At 42.6% G+C, this 18,356-nt stretch overlaps 2 protein-coding genes across 11 annotated transcripts in view; both read right to left on the bottom strand.

Moving 5' to 3' along the window:
• Positions 1-3,842, bottom strand: part of Il1rl2 (interleukin 1 receptor like 2) — a 34,859-nt gene extending 31,017 nt beyond the window's left edge. For 3 of the 4 annotated variants that reach the window (XM_004844728.4, XM_021258128.2, XM_021258127.2), the window contains exons 1-3: positions 3,365-3,535; positions 2,848-2,937; positions 1,678-1,912 (exon numbers count right to left, since the gene is read on the bottom strand). In XM_004844728.4, the coding sequence (XP_004844785.4) occupies positions 1,678-1,912; positions 2,848-2,917 (305 nt within the window). In that variant the 5' untranslated portion in view covers positions 2,918-2,937; positions 3,365-3,535. The other variant, XM_021258126.2, reaches the window with a different exon arrangement.
• A 9,109-nt stretch (positions 3,843-12,951) lies between these two features.
• Il1r1 (interleukin 1 receptor type 1) overlaps positions 12,952-18,356 on the bottom strand; it is a 123,515-nt gene continuing 118,110 nt past the window's right edge. For 6 of the 7 annotated variants that reach the window (XM_087203928.1, XM_004844463.3, XM_021258120.2 and 3 more), the window contains 3 exons: positions 17,811-17,954; positions 16,716-16,883; positions 12,952-16,187 (listed from right to left, as the gene is read on the bottom strand). In XM_087203928.1, coding sequence (XP_087060054.1) covers positions 15,769-16,187; positions 16,716-16,883; positions 17,811-17,954 — 731 coding nt within the window. In that variant the 3' untranslated portion in view covers positions 12,952-15,768. Of the gene's footprint in view, positions 16,188-16,715; positions 16,884-17,810; positions 17,955-18,356 lie in introns of those variants that run through there. The other variant, XR_015448357.1, reaches the window with a different exon arrangement.

Below are 18,356 nucleotides of genomic sequence, written 5' to 3'. Positions count from 1 at the left end.
AACATTAATACAACTAAAATATAAACTATAGATTAAAGTATTGTCTGATGGCTGAATTTCCTGGATTTGATTACTACACCATGATCAGGTAAGAGAATATTCTAGTTGATAGGAAGGATACATTGAATTCTTAAGTAGTAAAATAGGTATGATATGTACAAATGAAATAGTTTCAGATGAAATAAATAGATGCACATATATGGAGACAGAAAATTATGTGGAAAACTTACTTTAAAATGAAGATCTAGGTAAAGGAAAGACAGGAGCTCACTATATTATTTCTCAAATTTTATGTAAACGTGAAATTACTTTAAAGTAGAAATATACAATTTTCTGAATATGTGTCATACCTGGATGTTAAAGATCTGGGAGAATCCATGCTCAGTTTCTTCCATGGCAGAAGGTCTAATGGTCTAATGGCTGTGAGCAATTTTTCTTCATTTCAGAGTTCCCAGATTTAAATATTTTAAACCCATTTCTGACATGCAAGTGGATTTCTTGATATATGATCTCCAACTCCAGTTAATGATTCACAGTCCACCAGTGATGGTGAACCTATGGCATGTGTGCCACAACAGTTATTTGTTATCATTGAAAGTTCTAAAAGGTTACCCATCACTTGCCTAGACTGTATCAGAAGAGTGTAGCCTTCACAATGGACCACTACTGATCAACACAGAGGACTGGCTACTCTTTGCTTCTGCACACTCGGTGAGTCATTCTGCACACCAAGTCTGCCCCATGGATGAAAGCCAGGAAGCTGGCATGACTCCAAGTGGGACACAGGCCCTTCTGGGACACAGAAATGGACCTTCTGGGCCCAAAATAAGAGAGGGAGAATGGCATAGCTACTTCACCCAGAAGCTCAGTGTATCTCTACTTCATCTCTATCAGGCCAGGATTGCTTCCATTTTACAGATAAGAAAACCAAGGCTCACAGAGGTCAAATAAGTTAAGGTCATGCATATTATTAGTATGGCAGAGTCACAAATTGTGGCTCTCTGGCCAAATTTAGTCCACATATTTGTTTTATCCAGGTGTCACAGAGTTTTACAAAGTTGAATAGTTAAACACACACACACACACACACACACACACACACACAATCAAGCAGACAGCTACCCTGGCAGGACTCATGCTTTCCAGTTAACCAGTCCCCTCCTGGCTCATCTGTCTCCCACTGGCTTTACTTCTAATATCCAAAAACTGGAAGTGGCTGAAAGGCCCAGCAAGCACTGACATCACCTCCTAGCACAGGACCTGGCATGGGTTTGAGCTTGCACCATGCTTACTAATTGCAGAATCCTTATGAAAATGTTCCCAAGAAGCCTGACTCCTCCCTGTGTGTGCCACCATTGCTGACACTGCCATTCCCAGAGAGTTGGCAGTAGGTGCATTGGTATAAACACACTTTGTAAGCTGGTCCACCCTGAAGCAAAATTTCAATGGGAAAAGATGCATTTCATGTTCCAAAAATGGCTTACAAATCTATTTAAAATAGATTTAAATCTATCACCTATTTAAGCCATTTCAAATGTGTTCATTAGAAATCATTTTATCACAATTATAAATCTATGCCATGTTGTCTCACTGCGTTTTCTAGATTCATGACAGACGCTCTTAAAAGACAGATATATAGAGAGATGGATTTCATTCTATTTTAGATGAGGAACTTACTTTATAACACACTGGTACATCCCTGAGTCCTCCAAACTCAGAGGAAGAATCAAAATCCAGGTGTGCTCCTGGTGAATTCTCCAAGTTATGTTTCTGGACAAGGAGATGTTGCGAGGTGCTTTGTACCAGGTCACATTCACATCCCCAAATGTCAGGGGTGGGTGTGTGCAATTAAAAGCAAAGGGCTGGTTGACTGCAAGGACCTCATTTGCCATTCTAACATCCTTGCAGGCACCTAGGAACAGAAGGATAAAACAAGCATAATTAGCCAGGAAAGAAAACTCTGATGTTTTCATCATTTTAACAAACTCCTCTTCAATTTTCTAGCCAAAGTATGATTTTCCCTGGGATTCTCTTTAGCTGGGAGTGAAGCAGAACTCCACGTTCCAGAACATATCCACGAGGGATAACCTTGAGCCATTTGTAGGAAAATGGATGCACCTTGAGACCACAACATTAAGTGACATGAATCAGACACAGAAGCTTAAATTTCACATGGTTCCTCGTCCATGAGAAACTCAAAGAATAAAGAGCAAAATAAAAGATAGATAATTTTTCCTACAAATGGCTCAAAGTTATCCCTTTTTATGGCAGAGCAGTGCTCCACTGTGTGTAAGCACCACACTTTCTTTATCCATCCATCGGTTGATGGACATACAGGCTGCTTCCAAGATTTAGCTATTATGAGTTGTGCTGCTATAAACACGGGTATGCACACACCTGGATCGAATGGAATTTCTATTTTTAGTCTTTCGTGAAATCTCCACCCTCCATCCCTCTCCTCCCCAGAATAAAGGAGAGCGCCTAGTCCTGTTTTCTTCCTGCTCAGCCCCCTGTTTTTCTGCCTTAATGAAAAGGCTTTTTTCATCCTCAACTCGGTTATTTCCAAATTTGCTCCGTTCTACCAGGTTGCTTAGTTTGTCTTAGAACTGCGATCTGTTGACGGTTTCTTTACTTTATCCTGGATCATAAAATAGACTTTTATCGCATGAAGCAGACAGTTCCTTATAATCTGAGCACTTGGCTTGACGTCAAAGCTCTGCGGTGGGGCTGAGCAGCAGAGAGCTTGGGCCGGAAAGGTGCCGATCCCGCCCGGCCATCCGGGGAGGATCACAGTGGGGACCAGAGGATGCTGGGGTCAGGGTCCCCCCCCCCCCGCCCCGCACCTACCTGTCAGGACCAGGAGCCTGAGCGCCAGCGCCAGTGCCAGCGCGCGGAGCAGCTCGGCCGGCATCTGCATCTCGGGCTGCGGGCTGCGGGCTGCGGGAAGAAAGCACGGGGTGGGCGGGACGGGGCGGCACCGAGTCTGGGGATCCGGACCAGTACCTGACCTCGCCCTCTTGGTGAGGAGCCCCTGCCTCGGCCCCACGGTGGCCCAAAGCCCGGCGCTTTCGCTGCCCGCGCTCAGTCAGGGCTCACGGAGGGGACTGGGGCGGGGAGAGGGCGCGGCGACGTGGCCCTGTGGCGGCCCTGAGTGCCACCCGGCTGGGAGGTTGGGGCGTCCTGCCCCCCACCGCAACCCCCGACCCAGGGACCGTCCCCGCCCGGCGCACCTGCTGCCTCAGGACCCGCCAAGCCTGGCGGTCTAACCCGGAACCCCAGACCCCCTGCTCAATGGCAGATGCCAGCTCAAACACCTCTGGCAAGGCCCGGCAGAAAAACGGGGAGGAGGCCCAGGGCCACCAACCTGGGTGTGGCCCAGGTGGAGTGGAGCCCGAGGTGGCTCCGCAGTCCCTTCAGTCCTGGTCCCCAGCCGCCTCGCACTCGTGGCCCTCTCTCTGCGATCCCGGGGAGACGGAGACGCTGGCAGGGCATTTCCAGGCCTGGGTGTTTCTGCTCCCTGTGGGAGAGGGCGGAGACCTACCTGCCCTAGTGAAGCCCGGGAAGGAGCCGGGCACTCGTCGCAGGAAGAAGAGAGTGAAAATTTTTTTCCTGATTTCCTGGCAGCTCACAAGTTCTTCACGATCATCAAGAATGTCTACTTAAATCCATTCCAGATAGTCCCTATAAATAAATACTCGTTGCTTTCCAAGTCCCATGGGAGCAGTTAGTTCCGGTCCTACACTGGCCGAGATGGAAAGTCCCCAAAGTGGAAGTCATCCTAAAGGGCTTCTGAGGAGTGTTTTAATCCTGCTAAGTCATGTTCCTTGACCTCTGTGAGGCAGACATCCCATAGTGATCCTCCCAGGTGAGACTGTTGTCTCCTAGGACCACATCTGAGGGACCTGCTTGGAGTATCCCAGGGGGCACTGAGAAGCCAGGGAGGAGGTCAGATGTGACCCCACTCAACCTGTGCTTAGCAAGGCCTCCCCAGGTGGTCTGCCTTTCAGTGGAGACAGGGACACCGAAACCACCACAGGGGCAGGGCTGGCTTTACCAGTGAGGCTTCCCGGGGTTGGCCAGTGGTTCATGAATTTCTACACTTTTAGTTGTGAGGATCTCCTAGTTTGTTTATGTGAGATGCACCTGTCCATATTACTATGTTGGAGAATTCAACATTTGCTTTCTGATTTATTTTAAAGAATAACAATAACCCCTTTACACGTTCACATAAGTATCATACAATTTACCAAAAGTAACTAACACTTTCTAAAGCAGACTTGCTGAGAAAAGTGGGAGTGGCCTAGACTTTGGCAAATCTTGTGAATGTTCATCTTTAACAGAAGATTACATTGATTCCCATTCCTCCTGCTGCACTCCTTCTCTTATGACAATGTGTCACAGCATCTATGGCAAAAGCCACATACTCCAGGGAGAATACAAAGGGCTCAAAAGGACTTAATGTGGTTATGGAAAGTTTTGGTTTCACGGACATCTTTTGACAGTGCCTTGGGGGTTTCTAGGGCTGCCACATTCTGAGGACCTCCTTGTTAAACTGTAAGTGGAGATCAATTATTTTCCCATAACATCAGCACTAAATAAGGATTTTTTTATACATACTCATTCTTCCGGGTTTATATCCCTACCCCTAATGAAAGCGTTACTATAAAAATGTGATTCACAAATTATTGCTATGAAGTTTTTGAAGGCTATTCTTTCCTTCTGTTTTTTGCTTTGTTGTTATTGCTTTTTTTTTCCTTTTATCTTTTTTTGAGACAGGGTCTCACTTTGTAGTTCAGGCTGGCCTTGAAATCACTATGAGGCCCCAGGCTAGCCTCAAATCCATGACAATCCTCCTGCCTCAGCCTCCTGAGTGCTGGAATTACAGGCATGTGCCACCACATCAGGCTTTTGAAGGGTATTTCTGAAACCTTTTATTATGCTACCATTTTCACCTGATGAATGCATGTTTTTGTATCTTGTCTTGTTTTTCTAGTTAGAAGTCTGATATGCATGTCAAATCCAGTTGGAATAGTTCCCCCAAAGCTGGTGAAGGTAAGACAGGCCATCCCAGGTCCTCCCAGGCCCACCCAGAGCCCAGCAGCACTGGTTCTTACTGAATGTTACTGACATTGCACTTTGTTAGTGACTCTGTGGGCCTGAAACTTACTCCTCCAGGGATGGTCTCCACACCCAATGCATTTTCTGATGGATAGAAAAGGAATCCTTTGACTTTGAACACATAAAAGATTTGGGGATTAAAAGATTTGGGGATTTAAAGCTTTGGATTTAAAAACATGTTAATCAAGTCAGACACAGAAAAGTAAGTATTGCATGTTTCTTCAACAACAACAAAAAAAAGAGTTACCCTGAGTGTAGAACAGTGACTACAGGTGGTAGCAGACCAGAGAAAGGCTGGATTTGATCCATGGGTGCAGTATGCATTTATTGAAGTATCAAACTAAACTCCATTAATGTGTAGCATTAGTGCATATTAATAACAAACCCTTTTAACTAAGGCAAAATTAAAGATTAAAAAACCACAATAGAAACTATAACATTTACTGCAGGTTATCTGTTACCCTGAGAAATCCCAGAAACAGGATGGCAGTGTTGGCTAAAGAGAAAAGGGATGGAAGGGATTCAGATGAAATTTATTCACAGAGGCTCCCAGGGGGCAAGTTCAGGTTTGCTTTGCTATGGCCACACCACATGGAGCACTGCTTAATGCTAACACTTGCTGAACTCTATCACTCCAAAACTCATTCTTTTCCTTTTAAGAATTTTCTTTTGAAGTAAGCATCTTATCATGCAATGTCAAGAGCTACACAATTCGAAATGATCCTAAGCTATGTAAGAAAGACCCAGCATCCGAAACAGGGTCCTCCACGCTTCCTGAATACCTGGTTCCCACTCCTCAACTCCTTACTACTTTCAACTGAGGGTTCAACACACTGGTGTGTGTGTATGTGTGTGTTTGTATCCATTAAGTAATATAAGGTGCTTTTCTGTAGACTTTTGAGTCTTCAAATCAAAAGTATCCACATTGCGTATTCATATGATTTGCATTTGCACAACATTACATTTTTGAGATTTGGCATTGTGAGAGTGCTATTCTAGTTGACTCAAACTCACAGCGGTCCCCATCATATGAATACACCAGAAGTTATGTGTCTATTTTCTTTGGACTTTTAGGTTGTTCCAATTGTGTATTTTGTTCTTATAAACAGTGCTGCTGTGTGATTCTTGTAATGTCCTCTTGTGTGGGTATTCAAGTGCGGTTGAGGGATTACTGGATACATGCATCTTCAACTGTTAGCAAATTCCTAATTTTTTCCATAGTGGTTTTCTTTAAAGGAGAGGTGTTTCATTGCTTCATATTATTGCCAATATTTAACAAGGTCAGAATTTTAAATACTGCACATTTTGCCAGTCTGGTGGTGGAAAGCTATCTTGGGATTTTTCCACTTCCTAATTAGGAATAAATTATGGCCTGTGGTCACCAGCCACCTACACATTCTCCTCTTCAAATTTCTTTTCATGTGCTTCTTCTTTTTACCTACTTGGTTTTTTTATCATCCACCAGCACTCCTTGTCTTTGCAAAGGGAATATCTCAGTCCTTTAAGCCATTATTCACTTGCTATAAGTACTTGACACTTTCTACTGGTTTATGATTTTTAGGATGTAAATCACCTTACTCTAGAGACTGGTCCCTCTTTCTGTTAGCAGGCAAGCCCACACATTCTTGTGTGCTGGACACACTCATTAATTCTGATTGACTGAATTTCTTTCAGTCTGTGTGATCCTCAGACCAAGATGTGATGCATATACAGAGAGTAACTGTATCAAAGATTTCATATAAAATGTATTTTTACAGAATGAATAGTACATTTTATTTATTCTAACTGAACATCTGATGAGTTTTCACTGGCTGTAACCTGCTGGTAAAGTTTCCCAGTGGACAATGGAGCAGAATGTGTTCACATGCACTGGTCAAACGTTCTAACCCTAGCATTGGGCTGAGGTGCGATCTCTACCAAGATCTTTGTACCTTTAAAGCCCTTCCATTCTCCCATTTCCTTTCTGTGGGATTGAAAGACATGGCAGCAGCTGGGCAGTAGGTTTTGATTGTTGGGGTGAAATGAACTTCTGGAGCTAGAAGTAGTGGGAGACAAGAGGGTAGTGCTAAGAGTACTCAGTTCCTGAAGTTTTCAGCCTGACTCCTCTATCCAGCCCCACTCACTGGTTCATTGATTCACTCTACCCTCAAGCCCTAGCCCAGGTCCAGCTGTCCAGCCCATGTCCAGCTGTCCAGCCCAGGTAATATACTCACTGCTGGAAACATAGCAGGAGAGAAGATGCCCTGTAGAGCTCAGTTATCCTACCATCTTGAAAATAAGAACATTTGATTTTAGGTTGATGAGAACCATGTACACATCAGACATTGTGAATGGTGGGATGATAAAGAAGGTGTCCCTACAAGAGCAGGACTGTGGGGTCCCAGCAGCAATGGGAACCCACCAAGTAGATATCTAGGGAAGGAGAGTTTCATGGGCAAGGAGCAGCTGGTGCAAAATCTCAGAAGGAGGAAAGAATTCAGAAATTTCAAAATAATTGAAATAAAACCAGTGTGACCAGAATGTAGGAAATAAGAGGGTGAGTCAGAGAACTGAAGCTATAAAGATAGACAAGAGCTAGATCAGACAAGGAAAACAGGAAGGTTGGATTTATGCTACAGTCAAAATCTATGAGAAAATTTAAAGCAGAAAAATATAATCTTTTATTATGTAAATGCTACCTGTCTTGGTTACTTTTTTTGCATCCAACACCCAAAGTTAAAGGAGGAAAGGTTTATTTAGCACTCAGTTTGTGTAGAGGTTTAAGTTCATAGTTTGCTGGATCCAAGGCAGGGTGCTATGGCAGACAGGTATACCAGAGAAGAAACAGTTCATGGTGGGCAAAAGGTGGGAAGGCAGCAAAGCAGTGAAGTAGCGGGGAAGCAAGCAGCAAGTTGATAGAGAAAACTTAAACTATAGGTTAGTTATTAAGGTAGCTGAAGTAGAATAAGTAATCCATTCCTTTAAGATTTACCTTTCCCGTAACTCTTATTGTTTAAAGTGATGGCTAACTGAAACTTTGACCTGTAACCTAACTGTAGATAACATTTAATCTGGAGAAAAGCAAAGTAGAAATGTTTGGGTAGTTTACAGTGTATGTGTTTTAGGCGCCATCTGTTTGTTATATGTCTGTGACTATAACCATTAACAGGAACTAGTTGTAAAAGAGAAACAGAAATTTTACTGACTAAGACCACCAGAAATGAGGTAATGGCTAAAAGAAGATGTAAAAGGAAATGTTAAAACAAAGGACGGGGCGGACATTGATCAGACGAGTTTCTGGCAGTCCCCCTTGCTAGCGAGTAAGGGCTTTGTTTTTTTACCCAACTTCTGTGTCTCCGTACATTTCTTTCCGCGATTCTGGAACAAAGTGACAAGTAACAAGAAAAGGCCCTCTTTTGGTCCCTTATATCCTAGCCAGGCTACCCATGGGCAGCACTCACACCCTGGGTGGGGCAGCCTTAATCTTAGCATGGTACTATGAGTCAATCCCAGCATCACACCCTTGATCTCAACATCACACACCCTAGATTCAGCCACCTCCAAAATCTCCCATGTATGACTGCATGAGGCTTTGAAGGGACATCTTCCACTTCTCATAATTTTTCCTTTCCCTTCTTTCCTTTCCCCTACCCCTCCCACTTCCCCTACTTGAGGGGACATCTTGATATAAGCCAAAACACTACCTTCACCACTAAAGCCCACAAAAATGGCTAAAATCATAAAAATGGACAATTCCAAAGACGGTGAGAATGTGTAACACCTGGCTCTCTCATTTACAGCTGGTGAGAGCACAAATTAACCCAAGCACTTAGGAAAGTCATTTGATGTTATCTACTAAAGTGAACACTACAATGACCTGTAAGTTGTGAGGTTAAAGGTACCTTTTTCTTCTTTATGCATTTCAAAAATTTCTCCATTGTTGCAAACTAATGTTGCCTCTATAATTCAAAAATGTATATTTTCTACTTTATGTTTAAAAAGAACATTTGAATTGCAATAATCAACTCACAAGGGAATTGCTTCATTAACTGCTCACTGTCCTTCCTCTCACATCTGTCCCTGCTATCTAATCCCACTCACAGAAGTGCCCAGTCACCTTGACTCTAGGGCCTGGTCCTCCTAATCAACAGCCTGCAACACCTCCTGCAGACCTCCTCCAAAGGCTAAACCCAAAATACTTCAGTTAGGGACTTCAACTCTTCATCACATGAGTTTGTCTCTTGGACAACTTTCTCTTCAACATTACCCTCTGACTGGACTTACGTTTTTCTTTCTTTGTGATTTCCTCAATGTGACTTCTGGTACCTACCTAGTGTTTCTGTATTGTTCTAATTTTAGTGTATGTGCTGCTGAAGTGAGCACTGCCTAGTGTTTCTAAAAGGATCTTAGTAAGCTTGAGAGCAAATGTGTATTCCTTGTGCTTTGGAAATTGGAGGATATGGAGTCCAGTATTAAGAAACACAAGAATTTAGAAGCAATCAGGCAGGATTTAATAGCAAAAGCTTTGAAAGCAAAGCAGAAGCCAGAGTCTGAGGGAGGTGAGCTGAGTCAGCAAGAGATTTGGCTGAGGAGAGAAAGGGGTGCAGTGGCCAGGGTGAAACTAACCACAAGTGGGTCCCACATAGTGAGGCAGGAAGTTAGACATTGGTGGGCCTGAGGGACAAATGGGTGTGTGTTTATATGTGTGTGCGTGTGTGCATACACAAAATAGTGTGCACTGCAGGTGAGTAAAGAAACAGAGACATCAATATGTAACATACTTATAATCACTTGTTAGGTTTCAGACCCAAAGTGACCCCACAGAGCACCTGGCCATCTAGATCCAAAACAGGGCAGATTGCATCCCTGGCTGCCACAGCCTGTAGCCCAATGATATCAGGAAAGAAAAGGTTCTTCAAAGACCCTCCAGCCTTGGGCTGGGCCTGGTTTAAATGAAGAACTTCTCTTTGTAAGTTTTTTTTTTACATGATTAAAGTCCCTGAGGAAACACTACCCATCTAAAAAGGACAGGAAGACATTTTACAATTCCAAAGTAATTGCTAAGTAAAATGTTGATAAGCATCATAATGATCCTAGTTCTCTGAACCCCAGGAATAACTTCTGGGTACATAAAAGCTACTCGACTCACACTAAATGTAGATGCCCTCATGAAACTGTCCATCTTCTCACTTGAAATTGTTACTCTATCTATATCCATTTAACAATAAATTCTGCCTATATCTCTTCATGGCCACCTATGTGTCTTGATTGAATTCTTTCATCAAGAGTACCAAGAACCCAGGACCAAGGAAGTAAGGGGCCTGTTCCTTGCCGCATCAGGACCCAGCTTCCAGGTGACAACATGGCTTATGAAAACTGCAATACCTTGTCACTAAAGTCTGAGTGATCTAATTCCCAGGACAAATTGAATAAAAGGAGAACCAAGGGACCCTGTGGAATGATTATCAGCAATGCCCTTCCCAGAACCAGATGTAAAACCAAATGATTTGGGGGATCATTTCCAGATCAAAGAATCTATGACAAGCCAGCTTCATAAATTAGCTTTATGAGTAAATTAACTCTACTTCCCTTAGGGAGCCCTGGAGCTGTCAAGGGGATCCTGCCAGTCTGGATTCAAGCAGTACAGGCTCAACTGGTCTAACTGCTGCAGATCTGGGAGTCAGCTGTGCTAATGATTGGGCTCAGATTTAAAGTGAACAGATAGGATTTGCTGCCTTCCCCAGAGGAACCCTGAGCACTGCAGGGTAAGATGAGCATGGTTTTGTTTGAAAGGTCATTTTAAATAGTACCTATTTCCTGTAGTTCTTTCCCTCCTTCAGACTAGACTCCCTTCTCTCTCTTTCGCTCTCTCCCCGCTTTTATACTTTGTTTATGAAACAAATATTATTACACCTCCCAAATCCCCCTCCAACTTGTTTTCTCCTATGTATTTTTTCATGTGCACTGTTTCCTATTTTACAAATTCCTGCCCCTGCAGGGTTTATCTGTGTGCTTCATTTTAGTAAAAGGGAAAGAACTTTTCACTCCATCTGAACTCAAGCAGTAGAACTGAGAAAAATATATGTGGAGGTTCTATCCAGTACTGGGCAGAGGCTTTCTACCTAGAAACACCTTTGAGAGTAGGAAGTCCTGTTTACAGACTGCACAACTAGCTTCAAAGCAATGAAGAGGGGCGTTTTGTTTCAAAATTGTGGCAACTCAGGAACTTACAAATCAGATCTTCCCATCAGATGAGATTCCTATGGAGAAATCATTCAGAGACCCACCGCCCCACATAAAGCTATTTTGCATTTATTCTTGGAAATTTATTTGATACGAGAGCAGAAAATATAACTTTTTAGTGGCAGTTAGGATTGATTCTTCTAACAATTTGCTAAAAACCACATTAACTGGTAAAGGAACAAAAACATGGCGGAGAGCCCTTGGAATTCTTTGGATGAGACATTTTGCCTAGGCAAATTTTCTGGATAGCTAATTCCTAAATTTTTCTACGTTCTTGCCTTGTTAATTTTTTGATTTTTTTTTTTTTTTTTTTTTTTTTTTTAACCAGGGATCAAACTCGGGACCTTGCGCTTGTAAGGCAGGTGGCGGAACCACTGAGCTAAATCCCCGGCCCTTGCCTTGTTAATTTTTATTGGGTATTTAGGGAAACATTGATCAGGAATATGTTAAACATATTTGTCTTGATTTACACCCCTTCACCTCTGGGGCTGCAGAGGGGCTGAGAGCTCAGCAGAGCCCAGGCTTCAACATCATACATATTATACACCTCCATGTCAGATGCTTTGACTGTTTTTAGGATCTCTTAGGGTTTGTTTCCAGCCACATCCTTGTTTTTAACTCTTTTCAAGCCACTCTATTGCCATATTCTAGTAGGACTCAAGAGAACCAAGTTTATTGATCGTATAGTTATGAACAAAGCTACTATTTTTTTCATTTATTTCTTTATTTGCAATACTGGGAATTGAACCCAGGGCCTTAGCACTAAACCTCAGCCTTAATTATTGATTGATTGATTGATTGATTGAGATGGGGTCTGACTAAGTCACTAAGTCACCCAGGCTAACCTGGAACTTGTGATCCTTCTGCCTCAGCCTCCCAACATGCTGAGATCACACATTTATACCACCATAACCCAGGTAAAGCTACCATTTTTTGAAGCCCAACATTAGGCTAGGCCTGTGGAAATATATGGAGTCTTTCCAATCCTTGCACAGCTCTATGGATTAGGTAATATACCCAGTAAGGAAACTGGGCCTCAGAGTTGGTGTAAGGTTTCCCATCACGTGGAGAGGAGGCAGCACCTCCAGGGCTTTCTGAGGCTCTTGGCCCACCTGCCGCTTCCCCTATCCCAGGCACTGGCAGGGCCTCCTGCCCTTTGCAGGTGCTGGCATGGGGGAAGGGGTGGCACTGAGCAGCTCAAGCGCTCTGACCAGAAGAGCTCACCAGCTTGAACTCAAGCATTCTGTACACTGAGTTTGCCAATTTTGTCCAACTCCTGGGTCAGCAGAAAAGATGCACAGAAGGCTCTTGTAAAATGTGAACGTCTATACATACGTGGCCCTTTCCATGGGGAGGGGCAGCTAAAAGGCCCATAATAGTGAGACTCACAGGACATTTGAGTGAGCAAATGGAATGCAGATGAGGCTATACTGTTCTAAGGAAACCAGGGCACACTGTCAGGCCAGTGACGCCCAAACCCAGCCCCTTGTCCCTGTCCCCGCCCCCAAAAACCGTCCACACCCACATCCTACATCCAGCCTGGCCTGGAAGTGTCCAGATCATACTGTGGAAAGGACAGGCAGAGAAATGGGTTCCCAACAATATTCAACACCGGGTGTCACAGTTTTATTGGAAAACAAGTAGTCTATGGAAGATACACACTGTATGGGAATTTGGTGTTTTAAGATACAAAAATACTTGGCATCTGTGAAAAATTATACAAACAAGTTTTGTTTTTTAAAAACCCTTCATTGTTAACCAGTACAAACATAATTTATCAAAAATGTCATTTTATTTTTTTTCATATTTTTTCTTTTCCCTTCTTTCCTTTCCCCTATCCCTCCCATTTCCCCTATTCCTTTAGATCTTTTCTTCCTATTTCACAATATCAATTATACATTTAAGGAAAAAAAATGGAAACAAATTATTTGTAAATAGGGAAGGGTATAGGGGGTGAAGGGAGGGCCGGGGAATGGGGAAAAAATAAGAACCAAGATACATCATGTAAAGGTACAAGATCCCAATGACGAATGTAACTGTATTGTATACCTAAAATGTACCAATAAATAAACTTAATTAATAAAAAAGTCATTTTAAAAACGGCTCAATACTTTTTCTTGTATTGCAAGTAAAATTTTTTTAAAAGGTAGAAGAGAAAATATAAGTTCTGCTAAGCCAGTTTAACCACTAGTAATTAAATGCTTCATTGGATTTCCAAACATTTCTTCAACTCTTCGGCTGACTTTTTAGAAAATACCATCAGAAAGTGCAATATAAAATCCAACTAATGGGAAAAGCATGAAAGGAAGATCTTTTAAAAGGTAGTTTTAGGGCCAGGGATTTAGCTCAGTGGTTCCACTGCTTGCCTCACAAGCACAAGGACCCAAGTTCGATCCCTGGTACCAAAAAAAAAAAAAGGGTAGTTTTATTTCTGTTTTTGTTTTTGAGGGATGATAACTCCAAGAAAATTCACAGGGCAGAAATGGAGCTTCATTCTCAGGAATCGCCCGATGCTGAACAATACATGTTTGAGATCCTTCACCCAGGCTGATCACTTGATTCTTGTCCTTGCCTAAACCCCAGATGCTAGGCTTTCATAATTATTGGCTGGCCCCATGTCCCCTTACTCTCTGGCCAATTTTGTCCCCAGTTCTAACCTTCTAAAACCGTGTGTGAGTCTTCTGATAAGTAGTTCATGAACTTGACTTCTTCGAGTTCACGTAACTAGAGTTGCTCTCATTACCCTCAGGATTGTCACATTTTAAAAAATAATTTACTTCTACACCTAAAATCCCAATTTGCTTTTAATTTTAATTGGCTAAGAAATAGTTACCTTTAGGCCTTTTAGGGAAAGAATATATAAAAATAAAAAGGCTCTTCATAAAACCTAAACATTTTCATAAATTCCAACATGTAAAAGTTTCAAAATTTTTTTTCCATAAAAACATTCCTGGGCTCTGATACCTCCTGGGAAATGACCATTTCTTCTCACATGAGCACTAAAGTGCAGGGAAGGGACAGTTAATGGTTGGAAATCAAGTATTCAGAGCACTAGATGAGAAGCCAGAGAGGAAGGCCCAAGTCCTTGAGCCAGTGGAAATGAGTTTTTTTGATTGTTTGTTTAAACATAGGTCACTTTTTTATATATATAAAATTAGAATACTTAAAAAATTAAATACAATTACTAGAAAATATTTTTAAACAGTGAGCCACTACAGAAATCTATGTTATATGTGCAAATTGTTTGTGGAAGGAAATGAAGGACAGAGAGAGGCCCCCACATCCCCTGCTAGAGTGAGAGCCACCGGGTAGCACTAGCAGAGGGATAGGAGGGACAATGGGATGTCTTGAAGGGAAGCCTGCTGGGTCTACAGTGCTGAAGTCAAAGCGCCCACATTTCGGTAGACTCCTGGTCAGCTGGAGCCCATGCAAGGAACAGTTCCATTCACCACACCAAGGGGCAGATGCAAAGCCCACAGCTCAGCTGGGGCTCATGGGCAGGTTGGTGGGGGGAAGCTGGTAAGGATGGGACAGAGAAGCTGGGGGTGGGTGACACTAGGGGTGGGGTGACACTGGTAGTGGGACAGTCTGTCCCTGACTCCTCAGCTGAGCATCACAGGGGTGTCAACAGGGACCAGGAGGCAAGAGAGTGCTGTACTTAGTGACACAGCAGAGGGAGGAAGCCCCTGCAGAGACGTCTTTGCAAAGAAACAAGGAGCCAAGTGAAATGTGCAAGAAGAAGGAAGGACAGGCTTTTGTTGGCTCTGGGGAGGGCAGGAGGAAGAGTGGAGGAGGAGGTTAGACCCAGCCACCACCACTTTCAGATCCTTTCTCTTCTGAAGAAAGCGGTGGTGATTTCACAACCTTGGGATCCTGGAAAATCCCTTTTTCACTGAAATGACAGTTTTCACCACTGTGCATAAAATCTGGTCTTGGAAACTGACTGTTGGCTCTGGACGAGTATGGAAAATGTAAAGCATGGAAAGTTCTCCAAGAACACATTTGCCTTCCTCCACGAGCTAAGAGTCACACTTCACCAACAGCATGGCCCAGGACAGCAACTCAGGCCCAGTGATCCTGCAATGTCCCCAGTGTGGCTGCGGATAACTTCATAAATCTGTGTCCAGAGGGCAGCCCTGCCCTGCATGCTTTTTCTTCCAGTTTTCCATCATTTTGGCAACTTGGGCACCTGGAGAAGGAGAGGGCACTGCTCACCCTTCAACAAGGCCCACACCGCTGCTCTGAATCATGCTGGGCTGCTACTGTCACCAAGTCCTGCACCCTCAACAATCTGACTCCAGGTGACCCTGTGGACAAGGGACCAGACAGGTCCATCGCATGACCACAGAAGTTGGCAGGAGGTGCAGCCCATCCTGCAGCACCACAAGACAAGAGGCACCAAAGAACTCCTGGCCAGGCTGCTCCCAGCTACCTGAGCGGCAAATGAAGTTCTTTCTGCAGTGTCTCCACAGAGTCCTGCCTGCTGGGTTGGGGCAGTAACTGCTGTTGGGATGCAGGCGACAGTGGCAGGGCCGGCATATGGTACCTGATGTTCTTCCAGAACCTGGTCTTTGAAGATTGTCCTCCTTCTCTCAAGTCCCCTGACCATCGGATGACTCCATGTTTCTGCTTAATAAATTTAATGGACTCTGGCATTTTCTCATAGTCTTGGATTTTGTCCAGCTCGACCAGCACAACCTTGATTCCCTCCTTAATAAGGGCATTGTACATCACAATTTGCTCTTCAGACGAGTGACCCAGCCAGCTGAAACCTGCTATGTCTCTCACTAAAATGATGATCAGCCTTCTGCTCTGCCGTATGGTTTCATTAAAGACTTCAACAGTGTCTGGAAAACATGCAGAACAGAAATTACCATTAACTATTCATAATCACTCTCTCTAGAACCAAACCTTACAAGGTTCTTTCCACCCCATCCCCTGATGCTTTCTTTCTGGCTTGCTGTGGACCCTATAGGACTTTAGGCCCTTATAGACCAGCCCAACAGCTGACCCACAAAAGCTGAATTCCACGTAGAACTTAGGAAACGTTCAGGGGAAATTTTAAAAACTTGTTGTTAAGTCATCTGACTATAACACTTCCATTTTCTGTACCAGCTGAAAAGTAGCTATGGAATCCAGTCATTAAGCGTTCCAGAACAAATAAAAATACATTTAACTATTGATCTAACAAACTATAGGAGGAGTGAATTCTTTGCATTTAATAAGTGCAAAAATCATCACCAGAAATCACTGAAGAGATCAGTAAAACTGCGAAGTATGTGGAGCTAAGCACCACAGTCTGCTGGAAAGAATGATCCCAAATTTAGCAATTAGCTTTACAACAAGCCTCTTATTATTTTGCATTGTATACATACCTTCCCCAGCATAGTCATCCCTTCCATAAATGAACAGTTTATATCCCAACTGTTTTTCCAAGACCTCGGGCAAGATTTTAAATACAAAAATATCTGAGCTTGAGGTGAACCCTTCTGTGAGGGTCTTTGGATACAGTATATAAGCATCGTAGATCTTTCCATCTAAAGCTAAAGGGAAAATGTAATATATTTAGAACCAAGAAGGAAAATGAAAGATTATCAACATCAATATCACAAACATGCACTTCATATTGAACTATTAATCATTTTTTGTACAATGGCATGATTGAAGAAACAATATCAAAATAATTCGATAGCCTTTTCAAGTGTTCATCTCTCATGAGTTTTCTATTGACTTTTTTCTCTAGGAAGTTGCTCCTGTATTGCCATGCACATGCAGTCATTAGGAAAGGATCCTTATCTTCCTGTTCTTATCCTCTTCCCCAAACATCTTAACACCTAAATTCTGAATTCTACCTATTCTTCTTTTTTATGTATTATCATGATATTAAAGGTTTTGTTTCATTTTGTTTTTGCAATACTGGGACTTAAATCCAGGGCTGAGCTATAGCCCTACCCCTTTTCACTTATTCATTTTTATTTTGAGACAGGGTCTCACTCAATTACCCAGGCTGGACTCGAACTTATAATCCTCTTGCCTCAGTCTCCCAGAGTGCTGGGATTGCAGGCATGCACCACCACACCTGGCTTTTGCAAGGTTATAACAAAAGAGAAAGGGAAAGTCTCCCAGATGTATGAAAATCTAGTCATTTTTTTCACCTGAAAGTAGATCACAGGGTGATCTACACCCTACATGCCATAGAGTTTGTCCTCAACAATGACTTCTGAGCATTTCTCTATCCTGCCAATGTGATGCTAAAGAGGTAACTTAGAAAGCAATGACATTAGCCTAGCCATTTATGAAACTATTATTATGTCAAAGAAACTATAATTACATATAACAATAACTAGTATTCTTGTGGCTGTGACTACCTGTCATTTTAAACCTTCTGTAAAAACCCTAGTCACCTTCTACATGTCTTAACTATCCCCTCTCTCCAATGAGAAAATATTATAAAGAATACCAGATTATACCTTTTTGGGAGAGAAAATCATAGCAGGAATCTCTATACCAAAGCACAATGTCAACCTTGAAGATTTTATAGATGAAAACTGAGCATGTAATTATAAATGTCAGTGTGACAAATATTCCAATCACGTGCTTCTGGAAATCAGGGACTAAAGCAGAAAAGGGGAGAAATATGAGAACTGAAAAGAATTAAAACTTTGAGCATAGAAAATTGAACATATTCATTGCAGAAAAAGCATATTTGGGGTCAGCTTTGCATTTACACTATTGACTCATTATTATCACTGATAATGGATACTAATGCCCACAGCAATTGAGCATGGATACTATATAAAACTAAAGTGCATTCTATTAAGTTTCCACATAAGTAGTATAATATACAAAAACAGAAAAAGTACTGAGGACCATAGGTCAGAATCCTCCATGGTTCAACAGGAAGTCAAAATCACTCAAAAGCTACAATCATTCCCCGAGATAGGCGAGTTACTTAGAAAAATCCAAAACATGGAAGAAAGAAGCAGGGGTTAGGGAATCTTCCACATTCTCCTGCC

Source organism: Heterocephalus glaber, unplaced genomic scaffold (genome assembly GCF_053883595.1).
Source record: "Heterocephalus glaber isolate CG9 unplaced genomic scaffold, H.glaber_assembly_v1.0 deba00000470, whole genome shotgun sequence".
Taxonomy (NCBI): Eukaryota; Metazoa; Chordata; class Mammalia; order Rodentia; family Bathyergidae; genus Heterocephalus; species Heterocephalus glaber.
This window is presented reverse-complemented; position numbering and strand designations above follow the sequence as displayed.